Source organism: Penicillium robsamsonii (genome assembly GCF_028829455.1).
Source record: "Penicillium robsamsonii strain IBT 29466 chromosome Unknown utg000001l_segment0_segment0, whole genome shotgun sequence".
NCBI classification, from domain to species: Eukaryota; Fungi; Ascomycota; class Eurotiomycetes; order Eurotiales; family Aspergillaceae; genus Penicillium; species Penicillium robsamsonii.
The window spans coordinates 5,936,128-5,962,533 of record NW_026643219.1 but is presented as its reverse complement, the minus strand read 5'-3'; the positions used below and the strand labels follow the sequence as shown (position 1 = coordinate 5,962,533).

The window sequence follows — 26,406 nt, the reverse complement described above, 5'->3', positions numbered from 1 at the left end:
TGTTCCTGTCATGTTGAGAAGCGGAGCCAGGATGAAGCCTATAATGGTATCGTGTCGAGGGAAAACGAGGAAGGTATTTTCTCCTGCCGAGGTCAAATTTAGAAAGAAAAAGCCCACCCATGAACAATTAGCATTTTTCCATAGTAAAAACTAGTAACGAAGTCATGCAGACCGGGTTAGGACGTGTCCAATATTCTCTCCGTATTTCGTATCTACGCTTGTGGGGCACCACTTTCCCGATTAGGCCGCTAAGCGGGCGTGGACGCGGTAATGGCCCGCGTGATGAGAAGTCCTTCGGGTCTAGTCTCAAAGAAACAAATCAATAAGACAGTTGATAAATTGATACCCCAGGCTGATATTGGAGGTTTTGAGCAGAATTCATTGAAATACTTTGGAAAAAAAAAGGGCTGTTGGTAGTTCAAAGATTGAGAATTGCCACAGAGGCTGAAAAATATATCGTTGAGATATCCAACAATGTTACAGTCATTTGTTTAAACTACAAAACCATTGTGAAATTGTAGAACGTAGACTCGAGTAGTACAACACATGTCTTATAGCCTCGCGTTCAGATTGACGTGAACAGACTTCGTAATAGTGAACGCCTCGATGCCTTCCTCACCCATTTCCCGCCCGAACCCTGATTGTTTGTATCCACCAAATGGCACGCGCACATCATCGTCATTGCTACTGTTGATCCAGATTGCTGTAAAGAGAAAAAGAGAAAAAAATGCGTTAGGACTGCCAAAGAGTCAAAAAGGAACGGAAGAAGACTCACTGCCGGACTGGATTCTCTTTGATACCCTCAAAGCACGTGAGATGTCCTTTGTGAAGATGGATGCACCCAACCCAAAGACCGTGCTGTTCGCGCGTTCGATAGCCTCTGCCTCTTCGCGGAAAGGTGCAATAACCACGAAAGGACCAAAAACCTCATCCTGCACAATGGTCATACTGTCTGTTACGTCCGCGAATACGGTTGGGGCGACGTAAAATCCCTTGCCTCTAACATTCTTGAATGCCGTTCCACCACACACTAACCGTGCCCCTTCCCGCTTTCCAGTCTCCATATAAGATAGAACTCGGTCAAACTGATCCTTGGTGACCTGTGGGCCTTGGAAGGTGTCTGAATGGAAAGGGTCGCCGACCTTGGAGATTTTCTCCACCTCTGCTTTGAACTGTTTGACAAAGGCTTCGTAGATATCCGCGTGTACAAGTATGCGACTTGTGGCTGAACAAACTTGTCCCTGGTTGGACATGATGCCTCGGTGACCCCAACGCACCGCCTGTTCTATGTCTGCATCTGGGAAGACCAGCATTGGCGATTTTCCACCTGTCTCCAAGGTGACTCTCTTGAGTGTACCGGCAGCGCTCTTCATAATTTGTTTGCCAGTGGGCGTAGACCCAGTGAATGTAATCATATCAATGTCGGGATGAGTTGCTATAGCAGAGCCAACATCCCTACCGGTACCATTGAGGACATTCACCACTCCAGCCGGGATCCCAGCTTCCTTGACAAGATTTGCAAAGTAGAGAGCTGAAAGGGGGGTTTGTTCGGCCACTTTGACGACTAGTGTGTTGCCCGACGCTAGGGCCGGAGCAACCTTGGTCACCATATTTACAAGAGGAAAGTTCCAAGGGATAATGGCACCACAAACTCCAATTGGCTCACGCATCACATATGCCAATTTATCTGGATTTGGGTCGATAACCTTTCCATGGATTTTATCAGACCAGCCAGCATAATAGCGCAGTAGACTGATGGCCCCCAAAACATCTTCGTTACGGGCGGCATGGAAGGTCTTGCCTGTAATAAAACATCATCAGAATACACGTTAGACGTGGAGAGAAAACGCGCAGAATGGAAGGATCTCGTACCATTATCCCAGGCATCGATGGTGGCCAGTACATCTGCATGTTGCTCGACCAAACCAGCAAGCTTGTATAATAGCTCACCACGCACAGATGTGTCCAGCGATTGCCACTCTCCGTTGAATGCCCGACGAGCAGCCTCAACGGCCATGTCGACATCCTTCGTGTCTGCTGCATGCACTGTGCAGATTTCCTCTTCATTTCTATTATCCGCACAGAAGGTTAGTTGTGTAGAGCCAAATGTAAATCTAAACTCACGCAGGGCTTATAGTCGAAATCACCGCCCCCTTCGAGGATGGCCTCCATTCATTGTCGATGAAAAGGCCCAGAGGTTGCTTGAATTTTAAGCCGTTGGGCGCGATAAGATAAACATGCAAGTCAGACATAGCGGCCAGATTCAGTAACAGAAATGCAGGCAAATTATTGAGAGAAAACAGGAAGCAGGATAGAGAACCAAGCCCCTGCTGTAATAGAAGTCTCAGCTAGGCCCTGGGAAGGTCCTTGTCACTTCTGTATATAATAAAACAAGATAAGAATGTTATTCGGCAAGGCTGAATGAAATGTAACCTAACATAATTTTATATTAAATGGATTACGAGAGTGAAGAACTCAAAAAGTCATGTGTAGCATCTCGGTATGCATCTTCTTCTATTTCGCTTCCTGTCCCGATTAGGGAACTGGATTGTGGTCTCCACACGAACCGAGTACCCGCGCCGCTAAATAATAGTTTAACCCACTGTCCATGGCTCGGATTACCCGATAAAGAACATAGGCGATCACCAATAATTAATACAAGGATATCGCTCCATGAAGCTAGATAACGGAAGCTTTTCGCAGATACTTCTTTCTCATCATTCACCGCATACCGCAGCCAATTTCACGGATTGACGCATTGTGATAGTCAATTCCGTAATGCAATCCCAGTTCCCACATCCAAATGGCACAGTGCCTTTCTGGCACCTTGAGTCCCAGGAGCTTCACAACTTCCGGTCCACGCCAGAGCTTCCCGACGAAAGCGACATAGTTATCATAGGTGGAGGGTATAGTGCTGCTGCACTAGTCACACATATTCAGAAACAATATCCCAATCACCCGTCGATTTTGGTTCTCGAAGCTCGTCAGCTATGCTCCGGGGCATCTGGGCGAAACGGTAGTGGCCTTTCTGTTCACTTACGCAGACAAATCCCTGACAGAATACTTAAAACATCTAGGTGGCCACATTAAACCCGATCCATACCTTCACGCCTCTGAGATTGCTGCCCAGTATGGACTCGCTGCAGGCGCGGAAGTCGCCGATTTTGAAGTCGCAAACTTGAATGCCGCTAAAGAGTACATTGAACGGGAAGGTGTCGACTGCGATTTTGTCGTGACTAGAGCATGCGATGTTCACTTTTCTAGCAGTCAGGATGCGAGGATAAAAAAGCGCTTGCGTAATCTCAAAGCTGCGGGAGTTGCTGCAGCGCAAACGGTGTCTGAAGTGGGCGAAGACAATGCTGAAATTGTGTGTGAATTTCCCTTTACATCCCACGGCAGTCTCAGGATCAACGACTTGCAGCCATCTGACTTGAGTTCAATATTAGGTATCAGGTGTAAAGGGGGCTAAAGGATGCATCAGCTATACCGCTGCACATCTATGGCCGTACAAATTGATCCACCACATGTTCACCATGGCGCTGAAACATGGAGGTCTCAACCTCCAGACAAATACCTGTGCGACTTCTGTCCTGCCCGCTACCGACTCTCAAAGCAGCTGGGTGATCCAGACCAACCGGGGCTCTGTTAAAGCCGGAAAGGTTATAGTTGCCTCGAATAGTTACACCCCAGCTTTATTGCCTGAGTATCGAGAGCAAATCATCCCGTACCGCGCCGTGAGCTGCCGCATCAAGACACCTGGCCCAGCACCACTTATTGTCAACACCTACGCCCTCCGATTCAAGGACTGGGATTTTGACTATCTCATTCCCCGACCTGATGGTAGCATTGTTGTGGGCGGGGCTCGCTCAGCCTACTTTCGCAAGAAGGATCTGTGGTACAATAACACAGACGATTCTGAGGTGATCGAAGAGACACGAAATTACTTTGACGGATACATGCAACGGAACTTCCGTGGGTGGGAGAATAGCGGTGCAAAGGTCTCGGAAATATGGACTGGCAGTAAGTATTATTGATGATTGATCTACAAGTCGATTGGACTGACACATCACACTTTTAGTCATGGGATATTCTCGTGACAAACTCCCAAGGCTGGGACCTATACCAGGCAAGCGAGGGATGTTCATTATGGCTGGGTGGACGGGCCACGGTATGCCTCAGATATTCCTGGCAGCCAAGGGAATGGCAGACATGGTAGTAAAAGATGTACCTTACTCCGGAACTGGTTTGCCTAGGGTTTTTGAAGAGACTGCAGATCGCTTACAGAACGCACCGAACAAAGTGCTGGAGTCCTGGTACCAGGCTACTCAATTCCCGCGGCTATAATAACTCATTGGTAAACATACGCTTGGTATACCGATTATTATTTATTTACTATTTATTTGTGAGGATAAAATAGAAGATCTAGGCATCTCATCTTTTACCAAGAGTACAGACATAAATTTTCGGTCCTTCTAAGAATCACTCATGAGGTTCTATCTATCCCTCGACGAGTAAGATAGGGATCAAGCGTCTTTAATTGACCTATAATATCGAATGTTGTCGCCGAGGCGTGCAAAATTAGAAAACTGAGCCTCAAGAAATCATCACTTTGAGAAAGAAGGGATGGGAGACCGGCTCCGTGCCTGAAAGCTTCAATCATATGCTAGCAGAGGGTTGGTGGATGAAGGCGTGCGAAATCTCCTGATAGAAGCGGTATCTCAGCGGGATTCCTAGCGGAAGTTTTGGAAGAACATCTCGGATACGTGTTTATGCTTAGAGAAACCTACTTCGGTCGCTCTGCTCCAAGTTGAGCCCTCGACCAACCTCAACCCATGATATCGCTGACCGGGATTTGTATTGTTATAGGACCTAAATACAGTCATTTTTAGTATTGACCTGTCACATGCGTTAAAGTGTTTAATTCCTAACATGTCTACAGTATTTAAGCTCATGCCGATTGATATCGTACTTATAACCCCCAGAACCTTCAGGCTAACATCGGTTTAGCCAAGATCCGTGCATTAGCAACATTGAACGGAGGGAGGTCTGCACCATCGATGTCAGGAAATCCGTAAAGAGCCATTGCCTCCGAGTCCGCTTCTAGATCGCGTTCCCATTTTGCTACACTGATCTCAAATGCCTTCAAGTTGTCCTCCTTTGTTAGATCAATTGGTGCTCTGTCATTGCCAATCTGCCGCATCTGCACCCCAGCCACCACCTCTGTCATACCGTAATCATATTGGCTTAAACCGGCATTGATGGCACCAGACCGTATTCTTCCAGACAAGATATCTGATGCCAAGTGTGGCTCTGCACAAAGTGTTCTGGCAAGCCCAACCCCATCCACAGTCTCCAAAGCTGTTTCCATGGCAGCGACTGTGAGGAAGCCACCGGTGACGTAGACTTTAGTCTTAGCAAGTACGGGCACTATAGCCTCAGCGAACTCCAGAAAGAATGCCTCCCGTTTCTTAGTGGAGTCACGCTTGTGTTCAAATGCCGTGTCTTCGTAGGTGCCGCCGGACAACTCGACAAAGTCGAAGTGAGCTTCATGCTCCAGTAATTGACATAGCTCCCGACATTCTTCTGGTGAAAACCCCTTATCTTGGAATTCAACCGAGTTTAGTTTGATGGCTAGGATGAAGCCAGAGGATACTGGGATTTTTCGGCGAATTGATTGGGCAATTTCGATGATAATGCGAGCCCGGTTTCGTAGCAAGCCACCGTAAATATCCGTCCGCTGATTGGTTTGTTGAGAGAGAAACTGAGCCAGGAGGTAGCCATGGGCACCGTGGATCTGAATTCCATCAAACCCAGCTTTGAAAAGGAATTCCGCCGAGTGAGTAAACGCGTTGATAATATTCTGAATTTGATCTAACGATGCCGCGTGCGGTTTACCGAATTTCATTCCCCATATCTCCCGGTCGAGGTGAACATCCGATGCTGACACAGGGTTTGGAGAAAGCTTGATGTTCACTTGGCGACCAGGGTGAGACATCTGGCCTAAGATAAGGCTCCCATGTGCCTTTGAAGCAGTAGCCAGCGCCTTGAAGCGTTCAAATCGGGGACCAGAGAATGGGGCATCAGCAGGAATTGTTGCATTCCCGGGAGCCTCAAGGTTGATATTGTCCACCATGATATTACCAGTCAGGATAACGCCAACAGAGCTTTCCCCCCATCTTTTGTAAAGATTGACGAGTTCTAGGGACGGGATACCTCTACTATCACTATCCACAGGAGACCACGATGACATGCGCTCTGTCATAGCGGCCTTCATTAGACGGTTCTGCGCGATACGTTGGGAGAAGTGAAATTGCGAAGGTTCTCGCAACCGCACTGGGTCCACCTCACGAGCACCATGGCGAGGGATCATCGTTGCGAAGATAAAAAAACACGGAGATCGGTGTAGAGGGGTAGAGCAGATTCGAACAAAGTTTTCAATTTGACAGTAGAAAGAAGGTCTTTTCAAATCCCCATGGAAAGATGAACGATGACTTGGGACTCGAGATTAAAGATTAGGAGTAGATACAGCTTACAAATTGTGTTAAATGTAGCTAGGTAAGCCCGCGTATTTTCCTAAAGCGGAAAGGCCCGAGAATAGCATTACCCAATTCAAGTGTTTTGAGGAAAACGATGGTCGAGATATACTCCGCGCTAGTTTCCTCGCCAAGAAGCCAAAAGAGGAAGGTCGGGGTAGTAGCGGCACTAATGCAAAATCCACCGGTGATAAAATATCTCTCGGAAATCGGCGCAGTTACCCAATCTAAAGTGAAGTAAGGCGAGTGTTACGTTCCACATCTGAAATCGCCGGAGTCTGTGGACGGGCTTCTTGCTTTGTTTGGCATTTTGGCGATCTCCCAAACGTCAACGCATTTCTTGACTGTGTTCTAGCACTGAAGTGAATATGAAATTTCCGGAAACTCGGGTGTTAATCATCCACTTGACAGAATGTTTCGCCTTCAGCTGATACAAAAACAGGCATGAACTTCTCGGATCTTATGTCCAGGGCTTCGTACTTCCTGTCCAAGCCGGCCTTCATCAGACTAAGTTGCACAATAAATCATGGCCGTCACGACTGAATTCCCAATCTCTTTGCGCGATCCTACTCTGTTGGATCGTCGGGGGTTGATCAACGGCGAGTGGCGGGACGCCATCAACCAGAAAACATTTCCTGTCTATGAGCCAGCTACGGGCAGTGTGCTTCACCCATGTGCCGACTTTGGACGTGAAGAGTTCGTTGAAGCGATCAATGCGGCACACATCGGCTACAAGACATTTTACAAAGATACAACAGCCAAAGACCGAGCACAGCTTCTTCGGCGATGGCACGATCTTATAATCGAGAACGTGGAAGACTGTCAGTTATAAAATCCCCCTCTTACCTCCGATTGGTAGTGGAAAGCTGAATCTTGCCATTCAACAGTGGCGATAGTTTTATCTCTGGAAAATGGGAAAACTTTGGCCGAAGCCAAAGGAGAAGTAACCTACGCGGCAACCTTCGTCGCCTGGTTTGCGGAAGAGGCAGTTCGGAACTACGGCGACGTGATTCCTTCCTCATATGCGAATTCAACCGTTCTCACTTACAAAGAACCAGTTGGGGTGTGTGGAATCATCACTCCGTGGAATTTCCCTGCCGCCATGATTACTCGTAAGATTGCTCCGGCATTTGCCGCTGGCTGTTCCGTGGTGATTAAGCCTCCAAGTGAAACACCTTTCAGTGCAATTGCACTCGCAAAGCTGGCACTGAAGGCCGGTATTCCCTCTTCAGTCATCCATGTTATCCCTACCAAGGACCGCAAGGCTTCACTAGAGCTAGCAACCAATCCGCTTGTGCGCAAGATCAGCTTCACTGGGTCAACGGCTGTTGGTAAGATGCTGACAGAACTAGCGTCGGGAACGATGAAGAAAGTCAGTATGGAGCTTGGGGGAAACGCTCCCTTTGTAGTCTTCGAGGATGCCGACCTGAACCAGGCTGTTGATGCAGCGCTGATCTGCAAATTCCGTGCATCAGGTCAAACTTGTGTGGTAAGAATATGTGCTCATTTTCCCAAAAAATACTATGTTAACTCAGTCATCGTTGAAGTGTGCGAATCGATTTTATGTGCATAAACAAGTCCTTGAGTCTTTTGCCGAGAAACTTGCCGCCAAGGTGCGGACTCTCAAGCTAGGCCGTGGTATCGACGATGGAACGACTCAAGGTCCCCTAGTCAACGCTGCAGCCGTGGAAAAAGTGAAGGCCCACGTTGCGGATGCATTGGCCAAAGGCGGCCAGTTGCGCACAGGCGGGCAGGCACCTAGCCATCTATCTGGGTTCTTCTTTGAGCCAACAATCATCACTGGCGCGACGCCTGATATGGATGTCGCAACTGATGAGACCTTTGGGCCCCTGGCGGCTATTTTCCCATTCGAGAGCGAAGATGATGTGTTGACACAGGCCAATGCTAGTGAATACGGGCTGGCCGGATACTTCTTCAGCCAGAACGTGAGTCGAATTTTCCGCTTCGCGCGTCAGCTGGAATGTGGCATGATCGGTGTCAATACTGGTCTGATCAGCGCAGCGGAGAGTCCTTTTGGTGGCATCAAGGAAAGCGGCGTGGGCCGAGAGGGCAGTCGTTACGGCCTCAGCGAATACCAAAACATCAAGTCGGTTACTATTGGAAATTTGAGCTAAGGCTTTTGTCAGGGACGTCTATAGATAATTCATAGTCTATAGTATAGACATCTAGATGTGTTTCCTTTGAGTTCCAGTAATCTCCAGTCGAACCATCTATATTCTATCACGGACAATTTCCTGCTAAATGGGGCATTTACAGTAATTCCATTTTTTTTTTTAGGTATCAGAGATGCGGTCGTCTCACGCTATATGCCAGGACTGCCCAATAGCTAGTTGCTCCTCCTCTTTCCTCTTCTTCCTTTCCCCAATACAGTTGGTTAGTTCAATAACGCCGTATTTTATGGGAAGGCCACGTAGGAAAGATCATGCACAAAAACTGTCTTGTATTTCGAGCGAATTCGGAGAGAGAGAAGAAGAAGAGAGAAACGAAGAGAGAGATATAGAGAGAGAACCAGCTATCTGGTCCTGTCACCTATTTGTGGCGTCATGCATCCAAACTGTATTTAACGTATTTCACATACGAGCGGTGCAGTCCAAGACACATAGTAAATGCGGTAGATTATGACTTGATATCTCAATAACGGTGTTTTATAGGGGCTTTTCCTTATAAACTAATGTTTTTTGGGTGGTGTCCAGTCTCTAGGCATTCGGAAGATATTTGTGGTTTACTGATTGCGCATATATGTTTGTGGCTCTGAGCACCGTAGTTTTTAGGACCATGATAATGCAGTTTTTCGATTTATTTGAAATTGATAAATACTGTCAAAAGGTCTTATCGATGGCTATCGGGTGTCGATGGAATTAAATAACAACGTGGTTGTTGAGATATGTGAAGAAAATATCGTATTTACTATGTGTTTTGGGCTGCGCCGCTCGTTTATCTCTCCAGTGATATACTGCATTCCATTGGACTTATGTGAAAACCACTCTACTTAAAGGGTAGGTGTTAAGAGATGATGAGAAAATGGGAAATCTCCAAAACCAGGCTTGATCCGGTTTATTCCACTACTCCACTACTCCCCGCTACTCATCTCCACCAACTTGCCCGATATAGACACTAAACGAACTTCGTTTCTCCTCACGTAAAACTTGCCTTTGGCTCATTTGGACTATGCTTGGATACATAATGAATTTCTTTATATGTTCTAAATGACTGGTACGTCTAGCAACTGCTTTGTCTCTTCCTTCTTAAACCCATCCCCCTCACACCCAGTTCTTCTTCGACACTCTTTCACAACCTCTATTAAAGTATTTGACACCTGCCTGATAGTTATGGTCTCACCAAAGAAGATCGTTGTGATTGGTGGCACAGGAATGTATGGCGGCTCGGTCGCTCGTTCACTGAAAGACAATCCCGAGTTCGAAGTTGTGTTGACAACGCGCGATCCTAACTCGGCCAAAGCCCGCAAGTGTCGCGACCAGGGATATTTGTTGGTAAAGGCCGACTCCTGGAATGCTGCCGAGCTCGATTTGGTGTTGGCAGGCGCCTATGGTGTGTTTCTCAACACGGACTCAGACGATCCGAATTTCAAAAATGAGGTCGGATTGCCGGAATCCGCCATGGGCAAAATCGTGATCGACGCTGCCATCCGTCAAAGTGTGAAATACTTCGTTTTCTCAGGACTTCCACAGTCTAGCCGCCTTACGAATGGAGAAGTGTCCATCTTGTCCTTCGACAACAAGAACGCCATTGCCAACTACGGACGTAAGGCTGGGTTCGAGGCCTTTGTTGAGGTCAATGCTGGCTGGGCTATGGATATTTTCTTCATGGAGACGTACGCGAATGCATTCGGCGGATTCGCGACTATTCCAGACTCAGAAGGCTTTCTCAGTTTGAAAGTCTTCCCTATGAGCAATGACTCGGAGTTGATTCCATGGACCTCCGTGAGAGACGATTACGGCGATGCTGTACATGCTGTTTTCTTGGAACCGTCAAAACACGCCAATCGCATTATCTGGGCCATATCCGAGGCAGCCAGCTTTCAAGATGTGGCTGATACCTACAACCGATTGACCGGTACACAGGTAGCGAGATTTGTACCGCAAACCGAGCCCCTCAAGGCTAGCACCCCCGGCAAAACCAAGGAAGTCAACGGACTGCGAAACTATTGCCACTACGTGCAAGGGAGATACTGCAACAATCAGATTACTGATAATCATTTGCTCGGAGAGATGAGAGAGCTCAAAGCGCTCGCAACAAAGGCGCGAGGAAAGGGACATGCGTCCACACAGTCTATCGACGGCTTTCTACGCGACAACGCCCCCGTCAAATTGCAACTATCCGCGTCGAAAATTTGATTATCATGGAAGGCCAACGAAGTGAAAAAACTGCGAAGAAAACCAAAAACAGTATTCTGTTGAGGCGGGCTTGGTAGGCAGGTGGTTAAAATGGGTGCCTAGAGGATTAATTAGGCCAGTAGTTAGTTAACTAGTTATTGTGTTTGTAACTAGCTAGTTCTAAACTTGCCACTTCCAATTTTCAACTTTTCTCTCACTCTAACTATTTATCTAGTAGAACTCACGCTTAGTTTTCTAACGCAGAGCTTTGAAAAATATTATAAAAAGACGAGTCGTGGCGACGACCATGTTCAGCATGTTCAGTCAACAGCGCATGGACCAATATTATGGCGACACATGCATGAGTAAATGGCCAAGACTACTCCGCATACTCAGTCCGTTACAGCGCAAAGATGGCATGTGTGCTGAAGGTTCTTGTAGGGTGTTTGATTTGCTCGGTGGAGACGCCGCCATTCGGGGCTTCGCCTCGGATCTAAAACAGGAATCTCGGTCCACCACCGGCGGGCCTCGTATGCTTGTCAAATTAGGCAAGTAAGCTATCCCTCCTTGGAAGTTTCCCTATGTCTATCAGAGAACTCACTAGAAATACCCATATTTCTAGTCATGACAGTGCCGGACAGAGCCGCCCGAGGGATACTGGCCACACATAAAGACAGCAAATTCCGCGCCGTCTAAAGTTCCTTGCACTATATGTTCAAGATGTCCAGCTTAACTCAAACTATCACTGCCCCCAATGGTGTGAGCTACCAACAGCCCACCGGTCTCTTCATTAATAACCAATGGGTCGCTTCGTCGACTGGCCAAAAGCTCCAGTCTATCAACCCAGCGTCAGTAACCCACCCTACAACCTCAATTATCCTTGAAATTGACTTATCGTGTGTACAGTACCGAAGAAGAGATTACTTCAGTCCAGGCCGCCACGGCGGAAGATGTTGACAAGGCGGTTCGTGCCGCTCGCGCTGCATTTGAGGGAGACGAATGGCAGAATGTTGTTGGCACTGCCCGTGGCAAGTTGATGAACAAAGTGGCCGACTTGGTTGAAAGGGATCAACATGTTCTAGCCACAATTGAGGCACTGGACAATGGAAAGCCATACTCTCAGGCCCTGGGTGACATTGAGGAGGTCTTCTCGGTTTTCCGGTATTACGGAGGCTGGGCTGACAAGGCTTATGGGCAAACTATCGAGACTAGTCGCTCCAAGTTCGCGTATACCGTGCGCGAACCCATTGGTGTTTGTGGTCAGATTATTCCGTAAGTTCTCCTTTCAACGTGTCTTTGGCACCTCGACGTGTCCAATCTGTCACCTGAACACGCACTTGCTTTCATTGATCCTTTATAAGCTAACGGGTTTATCCACCCTAATCTAGATGGAACTATCCACTTGGGATGGCATCGTGGAAGTTGGGCCCTGCACTAGCTTGCGGTAATACCGTGGTTATTAAAGCAGCAGAGCAGACCCCTCTTTCTATTCTCTATTTTGCGAACCTCCTAGTTGAAGCAGGGTTCCCACCTGGTGTGGTCAATATCATCAACGGCTATGGTCGCGAAGCTGGGTCAGCCTTGGTCCAGCATCCTGAAGTCGACAAAGTGGCATTCACCGGCAGTACACCTACAGGTAAACAGATCATGCGGATGGCCAGTGATACCATGAAAAACATCACGCTCGAGACAGGAGGGAAAAGCGCTCTCGTCATCTTCGATGACGCTCAGATCCCTAATGCAGTGAAGTGGGCACATTACGGTGTGATGGGCAACATGGGCCAAATCTGCACCGCAACATCGAGGATTTTTGTACACGATAAGATCTACGATACTTTCATTCAAAGTTTCAAAGAATACGTTGCGAAAGTTCAAGTCATTGGCTGTCCATTCGAGGGAACAACGTACCAAGGCCCCCAAGTCTCCAAGGATCAATTTGAAAAGATTCTTGAATATGGCAGAATTGCCAAGGAGGAAGGTGCCACAATCGTTGCCGGCGGCAAAGCTGCCGAAGGTCGACCCAACGGTAAAGGATACTTTGTGGAACCTACGATCGTTCGTGATGTGCAGCCGCATATGAGAATCTACAAAGAAGAGATCTTCGGGCCATTTGCGGTCTTTGTCGAATTCTCAACCGAGGCAGAAGCAATTCGGTTATCGAACGCGACGGAATATGGCCTCGCCGCTGCTGTGTGCACAAGTGATATTACGCGGGCTCACCGGGTAGCTAACAAGTTGAAAGCCGGCATGGTTTGGATTAATGCCAGCAACAATAGTGATTTCCGCGTGCCCTTTGGTGGAGTGAAGCAGAGTGGTATTGGAAGAGAATTAGGCCAGGCAGGGTTGGATTCGTACTCACAACTCAAGTCGGTTCATTTGAATCTGCAGTTGACAGAGCAGATCTAGCGTTGTGATAAATTTATCTAGTGTGGACTGAAAGAATTGAACGAACAGCATGTTTCAAATTCGTTTCCAATTGAGATATTTGCAATCCTTTTGGACTGAAAGCAAGCAAGGGTAGTAAGCACTAATAGGAAATGTGATGACTGTTTACGAGGCCCGAAGCATCTGTGCTTTATTTTCACATGTACAATTACTATAACCAAGATATAGGATAAATTGTCAGCTGACGTGGGTAAGAAGGGTCTGTCATCTCCCTTCTTTGCACTGGCCTCGGGAGAAATCGTGGGTTATCAATCAGCAGCTTGGCTCAATTCGTCGGTAGCAAGCCATGTCTTACATTTTGTAGGTGGAAGGCAGCGAGGCGTCAAGAAGGTTAAGGTGGACGGTGGACAGTGGGCCCTAGATAAAGCGCTTTTTTCCAATTTTCAATCGTTTCGTTCCCGCGCAATCGACACTTAAACCTTGATAATAACTGAGACTCATCGGTTGGCTTTTGTCCTCCGGCTGCGGCGATGGGTGTAGCTCCATGGGATCCGATTTCAGCGCCATAATTGACATCCAGGTGTTGGTTTGCAGAAGAAAGGACAGTGAATGTTTCATTTATAGTAACGTACATAATGCTCAGCCGATGATTGTCGATCTCCTTCCGAAAATAAGCTGCGTGTTTTGGGTGTCACAAAATATTGCTCGTTTTCTCCTACGCAAACTAACGGGATGAGACCCGTGCTAACATTATTTTAATAGGACAGGGGTTGCTTGTTGTAAATCACATGAAGCAAAACTTGAATATCGATAATGAGTCTTAGCCTCCGTAAGAAGAAAAAGATACTGATCGCTGCGTTAAGATGTTTAGGGGTTTAAGTCTCTGACCCCACATAACTACAAAGTATATCAATCAATCAATCAAAGTTCAATTAACCTGTTGCAGTCTAACTAGTTGCGTATGACTATGAAAGCGCTTCATCCAGCTGAAGCAAGAACCCGAGTCCAAACGCCGAGCTGGGATTAGTCCCAGAGAGCATATAGATGCTGATCGTAAAGAGTGCGGAATCAACCCATTCCTGTAGCCCGTAAACCCATAAACCCACAAACCCATACATAAAAGATATATATAAAATGACTGCCATGGAGTGCACCCTCTATCTTCCCACTTCTGACTTCTTGCTTCTTCCTTCCCACTCTATCCTTCTCATCCTTGAACCCTCCCCCTGTCTCAGTTTCAATTGATAGTGACGTTCTCCTGGCCAGTTGATCGGCATGCTCGTCTACTCTGGCTGAGTTTCTCGTTCCATAGCTTTCATTTATTGTCATTGGCTAATACCCATCGTCTTCTCTACCTAAGTTCACGGCCGCAAGGCTTTCCGGCTCGTCGTCGTCGTCCTCCGCCGTCACATATTAGAACCATTAGAGGAGACTTATACGATGCATAAAGTTAAGCACGTAGCGGGTGGCCTGCGGGTGCGAGATGATCTTATCTAGTCCATCTCCTTAATACTAACTGCCCATAGCTGTCCCTATAATTTCGCGCGCGGAATGATATATCGCGGGCCCTGTATAAGGATATGCTTTAGTGTTTATGAGCCCTTATCGCACCCACACCTATCTGTCTCCGCTACCTTGATTTTAAATAAGAAGTGTCGAAGTCCTATCCTCATTATACTGATTACATATAGATAGCAGTAGATTGGAATACTGTCACTTTTTGACCGGGGTCAGAAAAGCGAGGTTTAGAAGGCTTTATACAATAACTTAATATGCCCGTCATAGGGATTCATCATAGTTATATGTTCACATTAATACGATATAAATTAATCATACTAGATTTACCACGCTTCCTTACTTCTCTTAACCTAGGGCACCTTTAAGTGCCACCCTTATCTCCATAAGGAGGGACATGAGGACTACTCTTATCTTCGCTATCGACTAACTCACTTCGCTGTCGCTTCCGCGCACTCACCACCATAGAAGGATAAGGAAGCTGACTCGCCATTATAAACTCGTGCTTAATTAGTCCTAGACTTCGGCACAACCCGAACCCAACCCAACCTAACCCAAAATGGGGTTTTAGGTCGTATGAGAGGCCGACTATTCTTGTCGAATCTCAAGACCAATGAAATACAACCAATAGTGTCATCTGTTTTTAAATATCTCATACCATATTACGGAAGTAATTCTAAATGGGCGAATTGCCTGCCAAGTGAACGTAGACTTAGGTCATGATGATCCCTCCACATATTGGAATTTCCATAGATCTTCGCCCCCAAGTCTTTCAGATATCAGATTCCCGTTTCAATTTATGTTTCCGTCTAAGTAAGGCTCAGTATGAACCCTGATTATTCTTGTCACTGCGTATCTTGTGGGGCAGCCATCTGCGACCAGCCTCTTTGGAATGGCAGGTATCGAGTATGTGAGTTTGACCGCTATGTTATTAGTATTTTGCGCCGGACTCATCCACTATAGTATATCTGACTCGAAGCGGAGCTCAGCTATCAGATGTTTATACAACCGAGTTTGACTGGGCGATTGAGGAAGATGTTAACAATCTTGGCCCTTGGTATTTCATGCACATGAAAAGGCCCTGCAAAGCCTTGTTAATTCACGAGAGCTGCTGGGTCCTCATAATTCAACAATTTGAGCCGGAGGTAATCGATTTGGACAGGCTTTTTGAAGTCTGTAAGGATATTCCTCCTTCAGGAAGGCCAGACTACTACTGTAAGTGGACATGACAGTATTAGTGCCAGCTTCTTTAACGAACTCAGCGGGATACGGCGGGATACTCCATTTGAGGAATCGATTTTACCCTTTAAAAAGACCCATTATCAAGGGGCTTCGAAACGCCGCGAAAGAATTTCCGAAGATGCCTAGCACTCCAAGTAGCTCTAGGTCCAATAGTAGCGCGCTTCACTTTGACTGCTTTTGCATTCTCCCGATCGAGATACGAGTTCAAATCGCTACTTACCTCCCTACTGTCGACTTCCTAAGACTACGACAGTCATCCCGAGGAATGGGAGTTGTCTTTGGAATCCAATCATTCTGGAAATCAAGATTTTCAGTGGATGGAGACCGTGGGTTTCTCTACTGCCTAGCAGCAAATCCCAGAAACTACGAGAGCAAGAACTGGCGACTCATATATCGCTGTACAGCAAAAATTGATCGGTCTCATGAGCACCTGTGGGTGATGCGACGACAGTGGAGAAATAACCGATGGCTAAGAGAAAGGTATTCGATGGTCAGAGCTTCGAACGAGGAGATTGTCTCCAACCAGGAATTACTTCATGAATTATCCTGGAAGGTGGTTTTCACTGGAATTCGATGCGATAGAGATGGCAAACTAGGCAAAAAATGGAGGAAATGCCGCACTTGCCATGCAAACCATAACCTCCTTTCTCAAGTTGCACTATTAAAAAGCTCTGTCATTGGCATCGCTGTGTCTATCCTACGTGAAGAAACAGATACCTATATTACTGGCTTCGACCTTCTGAGCGCAGATCCCGAAAAGCCAAACGTAATTCTTGGGTATCGGCTACCAGGGGAATCCGTGATAATCAATCTCTACGGTGAGCAACTGATAGGATTTACGGTTATTGAGGGCGATGCTGGAATCCATGCAATACGCCCAATTTTCAATGAGACTGCCACAATCATGACCAGCTGGATAGGTTCACCAGAGGGTAGCGGGATCTGCAAGTCTACGGAACTAGTCCTTGAGCGAGGCATCAAAGCAATTTCAGGAAGATTCGATGTAAGTAAGTTCTTCCTGGCGAAATGTGGAACATTGGGTAACCTTGAGTTAGCACTGCAAGATGGTTGGTTTCTCCATAGCATAGATAGAACACAGATAGGGAGGGAATTTTGCTACGGTTGCTCATTATCAAAAAGAATCCGCAATTTGCTACCACATACTTCCCAATGAATATAAATATTAGTACAAACGAAGTTTACCGTCGACAATTAGTTGGTGAATCGGAAATGACATGATTTGATCCTGGCGAGGAACTAAATGTGCCGATGCCGAAGATCACAGAAGCTCGGTTTGCAGTGATCACTAACGAATCATCATTATTTTGTTCGTGCTCTTTTATCATATAATTACTATGTTTGTTTCTTGAGAAGCCTTTATGATTAACTACCTAGGCTGAACCCCAGCCCTCGCATCAATATACGTCAAACAAAAACTGAATGGTTTCTATGGAAGTTAAAAAACTAGTTGATTACACTCCATTTTTGTATAGAGATTTTTCAAAGTCAACGAATATAAACTACTTAAGGCGGCAATATAAGATTGAGTTACACCTCTGCCTAGCACTTATTGACTATTGAACATCTAGGTATTCATGTGAACGCATCTGCCCGTCGTCTTATTGAATAGCACAGTTGCCTAACACGTTTTCTAGGTTATTATGCAGTTATTCTATAGCTATAGACATTTGAAATAGACTACAATCTATAATTAGTATTAGTATAGTCTAGTCTCTGCACTGATGCTCTCGACAATACTTTCCCTCTAAGCTACTCCATACTCCGCCCCACTCTACACAAACACAAGCACGCTGGTCGTGTCATAAATTAAGAAATATGTCTGCATCCGTAAGTTTAGCCTTGCTGGTTTCATAATTCGATTACTAACTGGATTACCTACAGTATGCGGGCAATGAAATAATCGAACTTTACATCCAAAAGGTCAAACGTGGATGTAAAGAAGACAAGATAGACCATATGTGGACCCAGATTCTGCGTTTCTATTTTCCACTCCAAGAAGGGTATGGCATAGAGCGCGAGCCTTACACAACTGAAACCACACGCGCTCGGGCCAATATCGTGGTCACAAATGTTCGAGAAAACAGGACCAACAAAGTGTTATTTGTTGAGTGCAAGCCTTTAAAGGCTAAGATTCCAACTTTCAGACATACCGCCACGCCTTAATTAAATGATCGGATGGCATTTTAAGAAACTTCGAACTTTTTTCCATGCAATATAACACGTAACTATGTGTATCGTAACTATGTGGACCGCATGGGGAGCCGATTCCTCCCACGCTGGCTGGAAATTCCCCAAGGAAATACCAATTCCTTTCTACCACTCTTTCCACCCACTCTCTAGTGATTCTATGCTTATCTAGTCCCTGCCGCCTATACCCCCCGAAAATGAAGCAACAACATCGACGCGGTTGCAGCTTGCAGCAGTATGGCGCTCACGGGCACCAAATGTATGTGCCTCATATTATCTTCTAGTTTCAACTCTGTCCTTAATTATAGGACCCCAAAACTTTTGCCTTGTAGAGGCTAACCCAGAATAAAACCAGCGTCCCATAGTATATACATCATAGACTGGCATCTGAAGTGCCATTTGAATGGCCTCCGAAAATGGTGGCATTTGCGTGCACTCCATACAGAGTACTGCGATGTCAGGGTATTCAGCAACCAATTTGCGGGCGACTGTTACTAGTTCCGCACATATTTCCTCATGTACATATTCAAGACCTTGGCGAATATGACTTTGCAGCATACCACCTTCCGGGGGCCCCCGTATATGACACCTGGAAGTAGGGATATTCATTTTGGCGAGGTGAAGAGAACCGAGCCGTGTGTCATCAAACGTTAGGATGCCGACACTTCGTGTTGCAGGAAGCACTGCCAAGATTGAGGGAATTTGAATCAATGCAGATGTGGCGATTGGTATGGAGATACGTGTAGCGAGTCTTGAAAAGTTAGTAAGACCGAACACAAGATTTGCGACAGGATAAACATACTCCGGTTGCGCCATTGCTAGGAAACCACAACTCGTGATGATACCCACGGCTCCACGCTTCGCAAGCCTCTCGCTGGCCTCGACAAATTTGTTGATAAAGACCTCGTCATACGGCCCTGAACACACCACTTGAGCCTCGGATGAGCCATCGACTTTCTCTCGGATCAGTGGAAAGGGCCAGGTATCTTTATTGAAAGGATCCCCCGGTGGCCTGTGTAATGTGACATCAATAGAGATAAAGCCCAAGGGAGGGCGGTCATCATTAATAGTCATGCTTTCTGATATCGCTAAAGTTGGTCTTTTGGCATCAGGCCCCAGGTGATGATTTCGTAAGTTTGGATTTGAGGTTGTCGCCGGCTGTGTTGCTGCCATGAATTAATCGATTAGCAATAATCCTTGAAATCAAAATATCAGTCTCTAAGGTTATTTCACGAATAGGATTTTAGAGCTAAGCTTATCGGGACTTTCCGCTCAATGTAAGTCATCTCGGAAGATCCCGAATGCAGACGCCATCCTCCAAGCTGGGCTCGCGATAGCGATTATTTGCATCATGCGGGGTCGAGCTTGAAAAATGTTACAAATCTCTTTTTTTGAATTGCTCGTGTTCTCGGATTTTGCAACGCCATAACAATTTGCCTGGATCTTTATTTTCCTTCCATTTTCTCAAAGCAACCATGACTGTCGGAAGAAAGCCGCGTGTGGTTTCCCTCGGGGAGCCTGCATTTGTGGGCAGTGATTACCTTGCTCAGTTCAAAACCGAGTTCGACTACTCTGTTCTGTTTGCAACAAACCGCGAAGAAACCCAGACCTTGCTACCGAAGGACATCAAGGAAAATGGACCGATAGACGCGTTCATCGTTCGCATGGGTACACCGCCCTATGAGCCATTTGATGAGGACTTGCTTCAGGCACTAGCACCAGGGTGCAAGATTATCACTTCTGCTAGCGCAGGATACAACGAATTTGACGTGGACTGGATGGCTAGTCAGGAAATTGTGTTTTGCAACACTGTGAATGCCGTCGCTGAAGCTACAGCAGACATGGCTATATTTCTGATACTTGCTGTTCTGCGAAACACCACAAATGCCGAGAAAAGTGCACGCAGTGGTATGTGGAGGAAGGGCGCAAACCTGGTTCCTACCTGTGATCCATCGGGGTTGACTCTTGGAATTGTTGGCATGGGTGCTATTGGAAAGGTGAATAGTCTGAAGTCTGTCTGTCTCGAGGCATTGCTGATTTTTCTCTTCTCAGTACCTCGCCAAGAAAGCCGCTGTCTTCAACATGAAGATTAAGTACTACAATCGACATCAACTACTGGCCTCTGAAGAAACGGCCTATGGTGCAACGTACTGCCAGTCTCTGCATGATCTTCTTCGCGAATCAGATGTCGTCTCCTTGAATTGCCCTCTGAATGCGGCAACCACGAACCTAATCAGCAAGGCCGAATTCTCCGTTATGAAAGACGGTGTATTCCTCGTTAATACGGCTAGAGGAGCGGTAATCGACGAGGAATCCCTCATTGCGGCACTCGATTCAGGCAAGGTAGAACGCGCTGGACTTGACGTTTTTGTGAACGAGCCGAGCCCGAATCCCTATTTCTTACAAAGTGATAAAGTCGTTGTGCAGCCACATTTGGGTGGTTTGACCGAGAAGGCATTCCAAAAGGCTGAGAGAGAATGCTTTGAGAATATCCGCGCGTTTTTTATGACCGGAAAGGCGAACTCGCCGGTGAATATCAAAACAGAAGACCCCTGAGGGTGGTGGAACGTTTGAGTAGCTTTAGACGTGAATATATTATTGTGATTTATTCGCACATGATGTTCTTCACAAGGCCAGTAAAGGATATCTTTTGGTGGGCTATAACTTAGAGCCCAGTCAAGAACATCAATCAAGTCTCACACGCAGTTCCAGCACTTGAATAAAATCCTGCAAAGTATATTTCCAATATGAGCAGCAATAATGCGGATAACATCTTAAAGTCCCGTTCCACGGCCGCTGCTTTTTTGCTCAATCCTTTTTGATGAGCGGGGGGGACGACATCAATCAAACCCCTTGATCTGAACAAGGTGTCAATCTATAGAAACATCCCTCCCTAGGAGGATGCGCACTACCTTGGGGGGTACAATCAGGTTGCGATTACTTCATTGTAACTTATCTCCGTTTGGTTACTAGAAGACTTTGATATGGAGGTAATTAATAACCTATTTAGGTTCCTCTTCTCCACCATTATGGCCCTTCAATGGACCGGAAATCTCGAGACGGCTGTTTCTAGAGGCATATGCATCCATATGCATCGATAATTAGCGACATCAGCGGCACCATCGACCTGCATCGACCTGCATTGACCTGCCAGTGTATTTAAGTCTATTTATCCAAGTTCGTGCAAGAATTTCGTGCCTTTGCCACACCTAGTTCCGCAATCTAGAGCTGATAGAGTTAATCAACGTGCGAATGCATTTTCTGTTCAGTGAAAGTATCTTCCTTTGGGTTGAACCTCCTCCTCTAGATTCTTAAGAGCCTTGTTGGTTTCTTGACCAACCTGCACTGAAAGCGTGTAGCAATTCCTTGGCAGGGTTTACACGATGAATTTCATAAACGCAAAGCAAATCAATGTAGAAAACTAGGTAGTGCTTGTAGTATAAGGACCGCATCGTCGACTTATAGTTGCTACTGATACAGGGTCATAAATAACACAGGTAATATATCTATCATTGTTTCCTATTATGGAAATACTTTGTCTTTATACTGACTATAGTTTAGCCTTTGCATTGCTTTGCTTGTTTGGTTTTTCAACAAAACATATGTTCTGAAGAGCCCTTGGGCCACCGATGCCTTCCATGAGAGTGTTGGTTGGTTTCTCCGCACCAATAGATCTCCACCGCCATGCCTTAACCGCTGGTCGATCCATACCAACCCCCTCCATTATATCGACAATCCAGTTTCCGATGTTCGGAAGGTATTTGAAGGCATGGCCACTACCCCCTGTTGCGACCATAAGCCCTTGTTTATTGGCGACACGGTCAACAACAAAGTGGTTGTCAAATGTATCAGTATACCAGCAAACTCTGGTCAGGGAGATATCTATCCCCTCTTCAGATAACTCTGGAAGGTATTCATTCAAAAAGCCCATGAGAACTTGATGTGCTTGTTGTGGGAAAGATGTGAATTTGTCGCCCGTAGATATATTTCCATCTTGTTCGGCAGCTGACCATCGTGTCACAGGCGTGCTTCGCTCACTGCCATCTCCCTGGCGCAGCGGGTTGGTGTACTTCGTTCCTCGATATCCAACCTTAAACCAACCGTTTTCATCCCTCGGGAATCCATACAAGCCACCCTCAGCTCCGTTCCGCATATTCCACATCCAGGTCGGAAATTGATCTGCACCTAGTCGATCCCACAGAGGTGACTGTCGAGGAATCTTGAAAAGTATTACACTCCCTGCGGTGGCCTCGCATAGGCCATCAAGCTCAGGCAGTAGCACAGGTGTCCAGCCACCACAGGCCAGAACAGTCATCTCTGCTGAATGTGTCTTCCCATCCCGAGTTTTGACACCAATCACCTTCGAACTTTGATAGCACAGCTCCTTCATACATCCAGTCTCTTGGCCGAAAATGAACTTCGCTCCCAGGCTTCGTGCCTTGTGCAGCGCAAACCGACAGGCCTTGTCTGCAATAGCCATGCCACCTGTGGTATCTAGCACGCCGGTGTTGTTTTTTCTGCGTCTTTCTCTCTGAAATGGGTCCATGAATGATTGAAGTCCCTTCTGGACCGCAATCTCCTTATGGCGAGGAATGGTCGTAGCTAGCTGGGTGTCTTTGTTTCCGGCTTTCTCCATTCCATCAATACAGGCAAGCTCCCATGCTGGCAGCTCAACAGATGTAGATAGAGAAATGTTGCCATTGGGCACGAAGACTGCATCCTTGGTGGACATTCCAGACGGTACTACAGTGCCCCCTTTGAGCTCGGTATTCCAGGTATGCCACTCAGCAATTGCCTGGGTAGATAAATCTTGATATTCCGTTTGTGATCCGTATGCTGACCGAACGATTTTGTTGATGTCGGCAGAAGCGGCGTCCGCGCCCTTGGTGTATGAGTACAAAGTCTCATCGTAGGATTGTTTGTCAAGAACAGTGACATCGCTATAACCACGTTTGCAAAGATGGAGTGCTGTACTGAGGCCGAATATTCCAGCCCCCACAATGACGATAGGGCTGTTCTGATTTGGTGGTCCTGTCTGGTCCATTTCTCTGGTGCTTTGAGTTGAGGTCAAATCGGTTTTTAGAAGTAAATATTTCCTTGTATGCCCGTGAGACCCTTCCGGTATCATGTGTAATCCCTCGGGTGTCTGATTGCGTTCATCGTATCTCTTTCACTATCGCTCATTGGACTTCGGGTTATCCCGATCTGTTATCAAAAGGAGGTACCCCCGCCAATAATTCTCGGTTTCTCCCGATTCACAGTTTGGAATTATCCGGTCTAGCCACGAATTGAACATGATTAGACCTAGTTCCGCATTGTCTAATCTACATGCAGGTCGATCCTTTGTGGGAAATGTGGGGAACACTTGTTAACATCCGTACTCCGTAGTTGTAAGGACCCGACGATGAGGATAGGAGGAAACCCTGTTAGACATGATACTCCATCAGTCATGAAGTTATACGGACTTCGAGGTGTGGAAAAAGGATTGAGGGGTAAATGTTAGATCAAATGTCATTGGCCACCTTATCTCAACCGTTTTATCTCCCCCGCGATATTGTCAAGGCTATCAACACACTGTCTCAGTCAAAAATTTCGAATCATGAGACATGCACCAAAGCGACCAAGAGCCGGGGAGCGGACAATGCTGGCTTGTATCGGGTGCAAGCGCAAGAAATTGAAGGTAACGGTCGTACAAGTATGAAAACATGCATACATGTAGGTTGACACATGATTAGTGCAATGGGCAAACGCCGAAATGCAACCATTGCATGAGAAACCAACAAGGTACATTGATTACTCTTTTGAGTTGGTGGCTTTATCTGATGTGGCGCAGAATGCCTCGTGGAAGACCCTGCCACAGGGCTACATCGCCCGCGTGACTACATGCAGTCACTTGAATCACGCGTGGTTTATCTGGAAGGGCTTCTTCGGGAATCGCGTCCAGGCGTAACCTGCTATGGAGACGATCAGAATGAGGCTAGGAATGTCGAGCCCATTGCTCCGTTTGTTCCAACAACCTCGGCTCAAACCCCGGAAGCTTCAACCTTCAGCCAATTACGGGACTCACCGGGGCCGTATACGAGTTCTACCCATACACATAAAGCACCATCATCACTTTCAAGGGAGCACGCCGGGCAAGTCGACCATCTTTCTTCTGAAGTTGCCCTGCTCTGTCTGAATGCCGCGGGTGGTGAGCCCCACTATTTCGGTCCTTCGTCGGCGGTCTCCTTCTCGAGGATCATCAGTGCAACAATGGGTCTCAAAGGCGAGAAATCGTCATCGTTGCCGCGTACTTTTGAAGACTCAGAGGAGAGCCACCCTAATACACGCCCAGATAGAGTACCACGACTACCATCACCAAGTGTTTCGGTTAATCTATCGCGGGCTTATTTCGATAATATTCATCCTCAGTACCCTTTTCTACACCGACCAACCTTCTGCAAATGGGAACAAGATGTCCGTGGACCTAGCCAGTCAGTAAACATTTCTACCGCCGGTGACGTTTCACTATTTTTCGTCCTCATGGTATGACCACCTCCAGTGCCCGCGGCGAATTTGAGACATGATCTGACAATATTGACTTATCGTAAAGGTTTATGCGACAGGCTCCCTTGTATTGAGTCAAAATCAGCACGGTGCAGCGGCGGTATGTTCTATGTGACTAGTTGGGTATTCTAAGTTCCTAACGCCACCAGATGTACTATTCTATGGCCTTGGATTACCTCCCCTCGGTCCTTGCGCTTAATAACCTGGAATCAATCCAAAGTATACTATGCTGCGCCGTGTACTCAATCAGATCACCTACTGGAGCCAGTCTTTGGTATGTTCTTCCCCTATCCTTATTCCGGCTCAAACTGTAACGTCAACAATAGGAAAATATCAGGCATGGCCATTCGTCATTGTATCGAGCTAGGATACCACAGAAGTGCAGAAAGATATCGCAGGCATGTTGATCCCTTGACAAAGGAGATGTCTAGAAGGTGCTTTTGGGTCGCATACGACATTGATCGTGTTGCAGCTTTCACCCTCGGTCGGCCAGTGGGTATCCCAGATGAGCTGATCGATACAGAGGTATGATATATTATGTTTGATACCTTACTTCAGATCATGCCATTCTAACATTCTATACTAGCTTCCTATGGATATCGAAGACGAGAATATTACTCACACGGGTTTACTGGCGAATCCCCGTGCTACCGATGACCAGGTGCCAACAATCATGACGGGTACCCTCCATGTTATCAAGTTAAGACAACTATGGGCAAAATTCCATGCCAATCTCTATTCACCTCAATTACAATATGCCAGTACGGGTAGCCAATTTGCCACAGTTGATACTTTGCGCCAAGAATTGGAAGAGTGGCATGCATCAGCTCCCACACACCTAGACTATTCATCGTCTCATCCTTTATCGGTATTTGCGTCAAACGAATGGTTCCAAATTGCATACAATCATTCAATCCTGATTCTATATCGCTCATATATCACCGGGGTCCTGGGCAAACGACGACAAGGATCTGGCCAAAACGAGTCGAACAGCACCGACTTCATTGAAGAGGAAGACAATCTCCAAAGAGCATTCGAAAATTGTTCTCGCTGTGCCCGTGAGATATGTGTGCTGTATCGTCGCCTCTACCAGAAATCAACTGTCCAATTCACTTGGGGAAGTCTCCATATTCTGTTCCTAGGCGGGTTAACATATTTGTATTGTCTCTGGCGGTCATGGAGAGTTCGCCAGCAGACTAAACAGAGCGAGGTAATAAATACATGCATGGCCTGCACAACAGTCTTGGTGATTATAGCTGAGCGATGGAACTTGGCTACATCGTATCGCGATATCTTCGAAACACTCTCTGAGAAAACCATCAACATGATCTGCGGAAACGATAAACTCGCTGGACTGGCCACTCCGCAGGCACAATGGACCGTTCCTTGTGACACCCTTCCCCCTGGCCTGTCGCCAAGAGACTGGAGTTTGGGCTTTGATGATTTCTCCATGCCTCAAGGCTCGGACTGGTTTATTCAAGAGTTTTTACAAGAATTTCCAGAATCTTAGCCTAATGAAACTGAACTAGGTGTCATATCACATGTATTCCTCCGATGTTTCAAACCTCATTCGCATCTGACAATTAGCCTACACTCTTCATCTATCAAATGTGAATCTTGAG

General features: G+C 46.6%; 14 protein-coding genes across 14 annotated transcripts; 8 read left to right on the top strand and 6 right to left on the bottom strand.

The window, feature by feature from the left end:
* Positions 1–551: 551 nt before the first annotated feature.
* On the bottom strand, positions 552–2,252 carry N7447_002320 (Aldehyde/histidinol dehydrogenase; the record flags this gene model as incomplete). The annotated part of the gene is made up of 4 exons (XM_057226595.1): positions 552–703; positions 776–1,801; positions 1,873–2,069; positions 2,125–2,252. The coding sequence occupies 4 exons, from the start codon at positions 2,250–2,252 to the stop codon at positions 552–554; spliced, it is 1,503 nt and encodes a 500-aa protein (XP_057090611.1).
* A 526-nt stretch (positions 2,253–2,778) lies between these two features.
* Positions 2,779–4,344, top strand: N7447_002319 (NAD(P)/FAD-dependent oxidoreductase; the record flags this gene model as incomplete). Its single annotated transcript, XM_057226594.1, has 4 exons — positions 2,779–3,016; positions 3,078–3,367; positions 3,447–4,020; positions 4,079–4,344. The coding sequence occupies 4 exons, from the start codon at positions 2,779–2,781 to the stop codon at positions 4,342–4,344; spliced, it is 1,368 nt and encodes a 455-aa protein (XP_057090610.1).
* A 643-nt stretch (positions 4,345–4,987) lies between these two features.
* Positions 4,988–6,370, bottom strand: N7447_002318 (NADH:flavin oxidoreductase/NADH oxidase family protein; the record flags this gene model as incomplete). The annotated part of the gene is made up of 1 exon (XM_057226593.1): positions 4,988–6,370. One exon carries the CDS (start codon positions 6,368–6,370, stop codon positions 4,988–4,990), a length of 1,383 nt encoding a protein of 460 aa, XP_057090609.1.
* Positions 6,371–7,059: 689 nt separating this feature from the next.
* On the top strand, positions 7,060–8,668 carry N7447_002317 (NAD-dependent succinate-semialdehyde dehydrogenase; the record flags this gene model as incomplete). Its single annotated transcript, XM_057226592.1, has 3 exons — positions 7,060–7,354; positions 7,421–8,022; positions 8,069–8,668. 3 exons carry the CDS (start codon positions 7,060–7,062, stop codon positions 8,666–8,668), a joined length of 1,497 nt encoding a protein of 498 aa, XP_057090608.1.
* A 1,215-nt stretch (positions 8,669–9,883) lies between these two features.
* Positions 9,884–10,909, top strand: N7447_002316 (uncharacterized protein; the record flags this gene model as incomplete). The annotated part of the gene is made up of 1 exon (XM_057226591.1): positions 9,884–10,909. The coding sequence occupies one exon, from the start codon at positions 9,884–9,886 to the stop codon at positions 10,907–10,909; it is 1,026 nt and encodes a 341-aa protein (XP_057090607.1).
* Positions 10,910–11,599: 690 nt separating this feature from the next.
* Positions 11,600–13,294, top strand: N7447_002315 (uncharacterized protein; the record flags this gene model as incomplete). Its single annotated transcript, XM_057226590.1, has 3 exons — positions 11,600–11,736; positions 11,795–12,160; positions 12,277–13,294. 3 exons carry the CDS (start codon positions 11,600–11,602, stop codon positions 13,292–13,294), a joined length of 1,521 nt encoding a protein of 506 aa, XP_057090606.1.
* A 907-nt stretch (positions 13,295–14,201) lies between these two features.
* N7447_002314 (uncharacterized protein) lies at positions 14,202–14,602 on the bottom strand (the record flags this gene model as incomplete). Its single annotated transcript, XM_057226589.1, has 2 exons — positions 14,202–14,320; positions 14,413–14,602. 2 exons carry the CDS (start codon positions 14,600–14,602, stop codon positions 14,202–14,204), a joined length of 309 nt encoding a protein of 102 aa, XP_057090605.1.
* Positions 14,603–14,624: 22 nt separating this feature from the next.
* On the bottom strand, positions 14,625–14,946 carry N7447_002313 (uncharacterized protein; the record flags this gene model as incomplete). The annotated part of the gene is made up of 3 exons (XM_057226588.1): positions 14,625–14,705; positions 14,787–14,841; positions 14,891–14,946. The coding sequence occupies 3 exons, from the start codon at positions 14,944–14,946 to the stop codon at positions 14,625–14,627; spliced, it is 192 nt and encodes a 63-aa protein (XP_057090604.1).
* A 1,571-nt stretch (positions 14,947–16,517) lies between these two features.
* On the top strand, positions 16,518–17,246 carry N7447_002312 (uncharacterized protein; the record flags this gene model as incomplete). Its single annotated transcript, XM_057226587.1, has 2 exons — positions 16,518–17,037; positions 17,218–17,246. The coding sequence occupies 2 exons, from the start codon at positions 16,518–16,520 to the stop codon at positions 17,244–17,246; spliced, it is 549 nt and encodes a 182-aa protein (XP_057090603.1).
* A 620-nt stretch (positions 17,247–17,866) lies between these two features.
* Positions 17,867–18,214, top strand: N7447_002311 (uncharacterized protein; the record flags this gene model as incomplete). Its single annotated transcript, XM_057226586.1, has 2 exons — positions 17,867–17,878; positions 17,933–18,214. 2 exons carry the CDS (start codon positions 17,867–17,869, stop codon positions 18,212–18,214), a joined length of 294 nt encoding a protein of 97 aa, XP_057090602.1.
* Positions 18,215–18,881: 667 nt separating this feature from the next.
* N7447_002310 (uncharacterized protein) lies at positions 18,882–19,312 on the bottom strand (the record flags this gene model as incomplete). The annotated part of the gene is made up of 2 exons (XM_057226585.1): positions 18,882–18,921; positions 19,041–19,312. The coding sequence occupies 2 exons, from the start codon at positions 19,310–19,312 to the stop codon at positions 18,882–18,884; spliced, it is 312 nt and encodes a 103-aa protein (XP_057090601.1).
* A 401-nt stretch (positions 19,313–19,713) lies between these two features.
* Positions 19,714–20,794, top strand: N7447_002309 (D-mandelate dehydrogenase-like dehydrogenase; the record flags this gene model as incomplete). The annotated part of the gene is made up of 2 exons (XM_057226584.1): positions 19,714–20,235; positions 20,291–20,794. 2 exons carry the CDS (start codon positions 19,714–19,716, stop codon positions 20,792–20,794), a joined length of 1,026 nt encoding a protein of 341 aa, XP_057090600.1.
* Positions 20,795–21,788: 994 nt separating this feature from the next.
* N7447_002308 (FAD-dependent oxidoreductase) lies at positions 21,789–23,282 on the bottom strand (the record flags this gene model as incomplete). Its single annotated transcript, XM_057226583.1, has 1 exon — positions 21,789–23,282. The coding sequence occupies one exon, from the start codon at positions 23,280–23,282 to the stop codon at positions 21,789–21,791; it is 1,494 nt and encodes a 497-aa protein (XP_057090599.1).
* Positions 23,283–24,006: 724 nt separating this feature from the next.
* Positions 24,007–26,294, top strand: N7447_002307 (fungal specific transcription factor domain-containing protein; the record flags this gene model as incomplete). Its single annotated transcript, XM_057226582.1, has 6 exons — positions 24,007–24,022; positions 24,072–24,763; positions 24,831–24,884; positions 24,934–25,058; positions 25,111–25,309; positions 25,371–26,294. 6 exons carry the CDS (start codon positions 24,007–24,009, stop codon positions 26,292–26,294), a joined length of 2,010 nt encoding a protein of 669 aa, XP_057090598.1.
* Between the last annotated feature and the right edge of the window lie 112 nt (positions 26,295–26,406).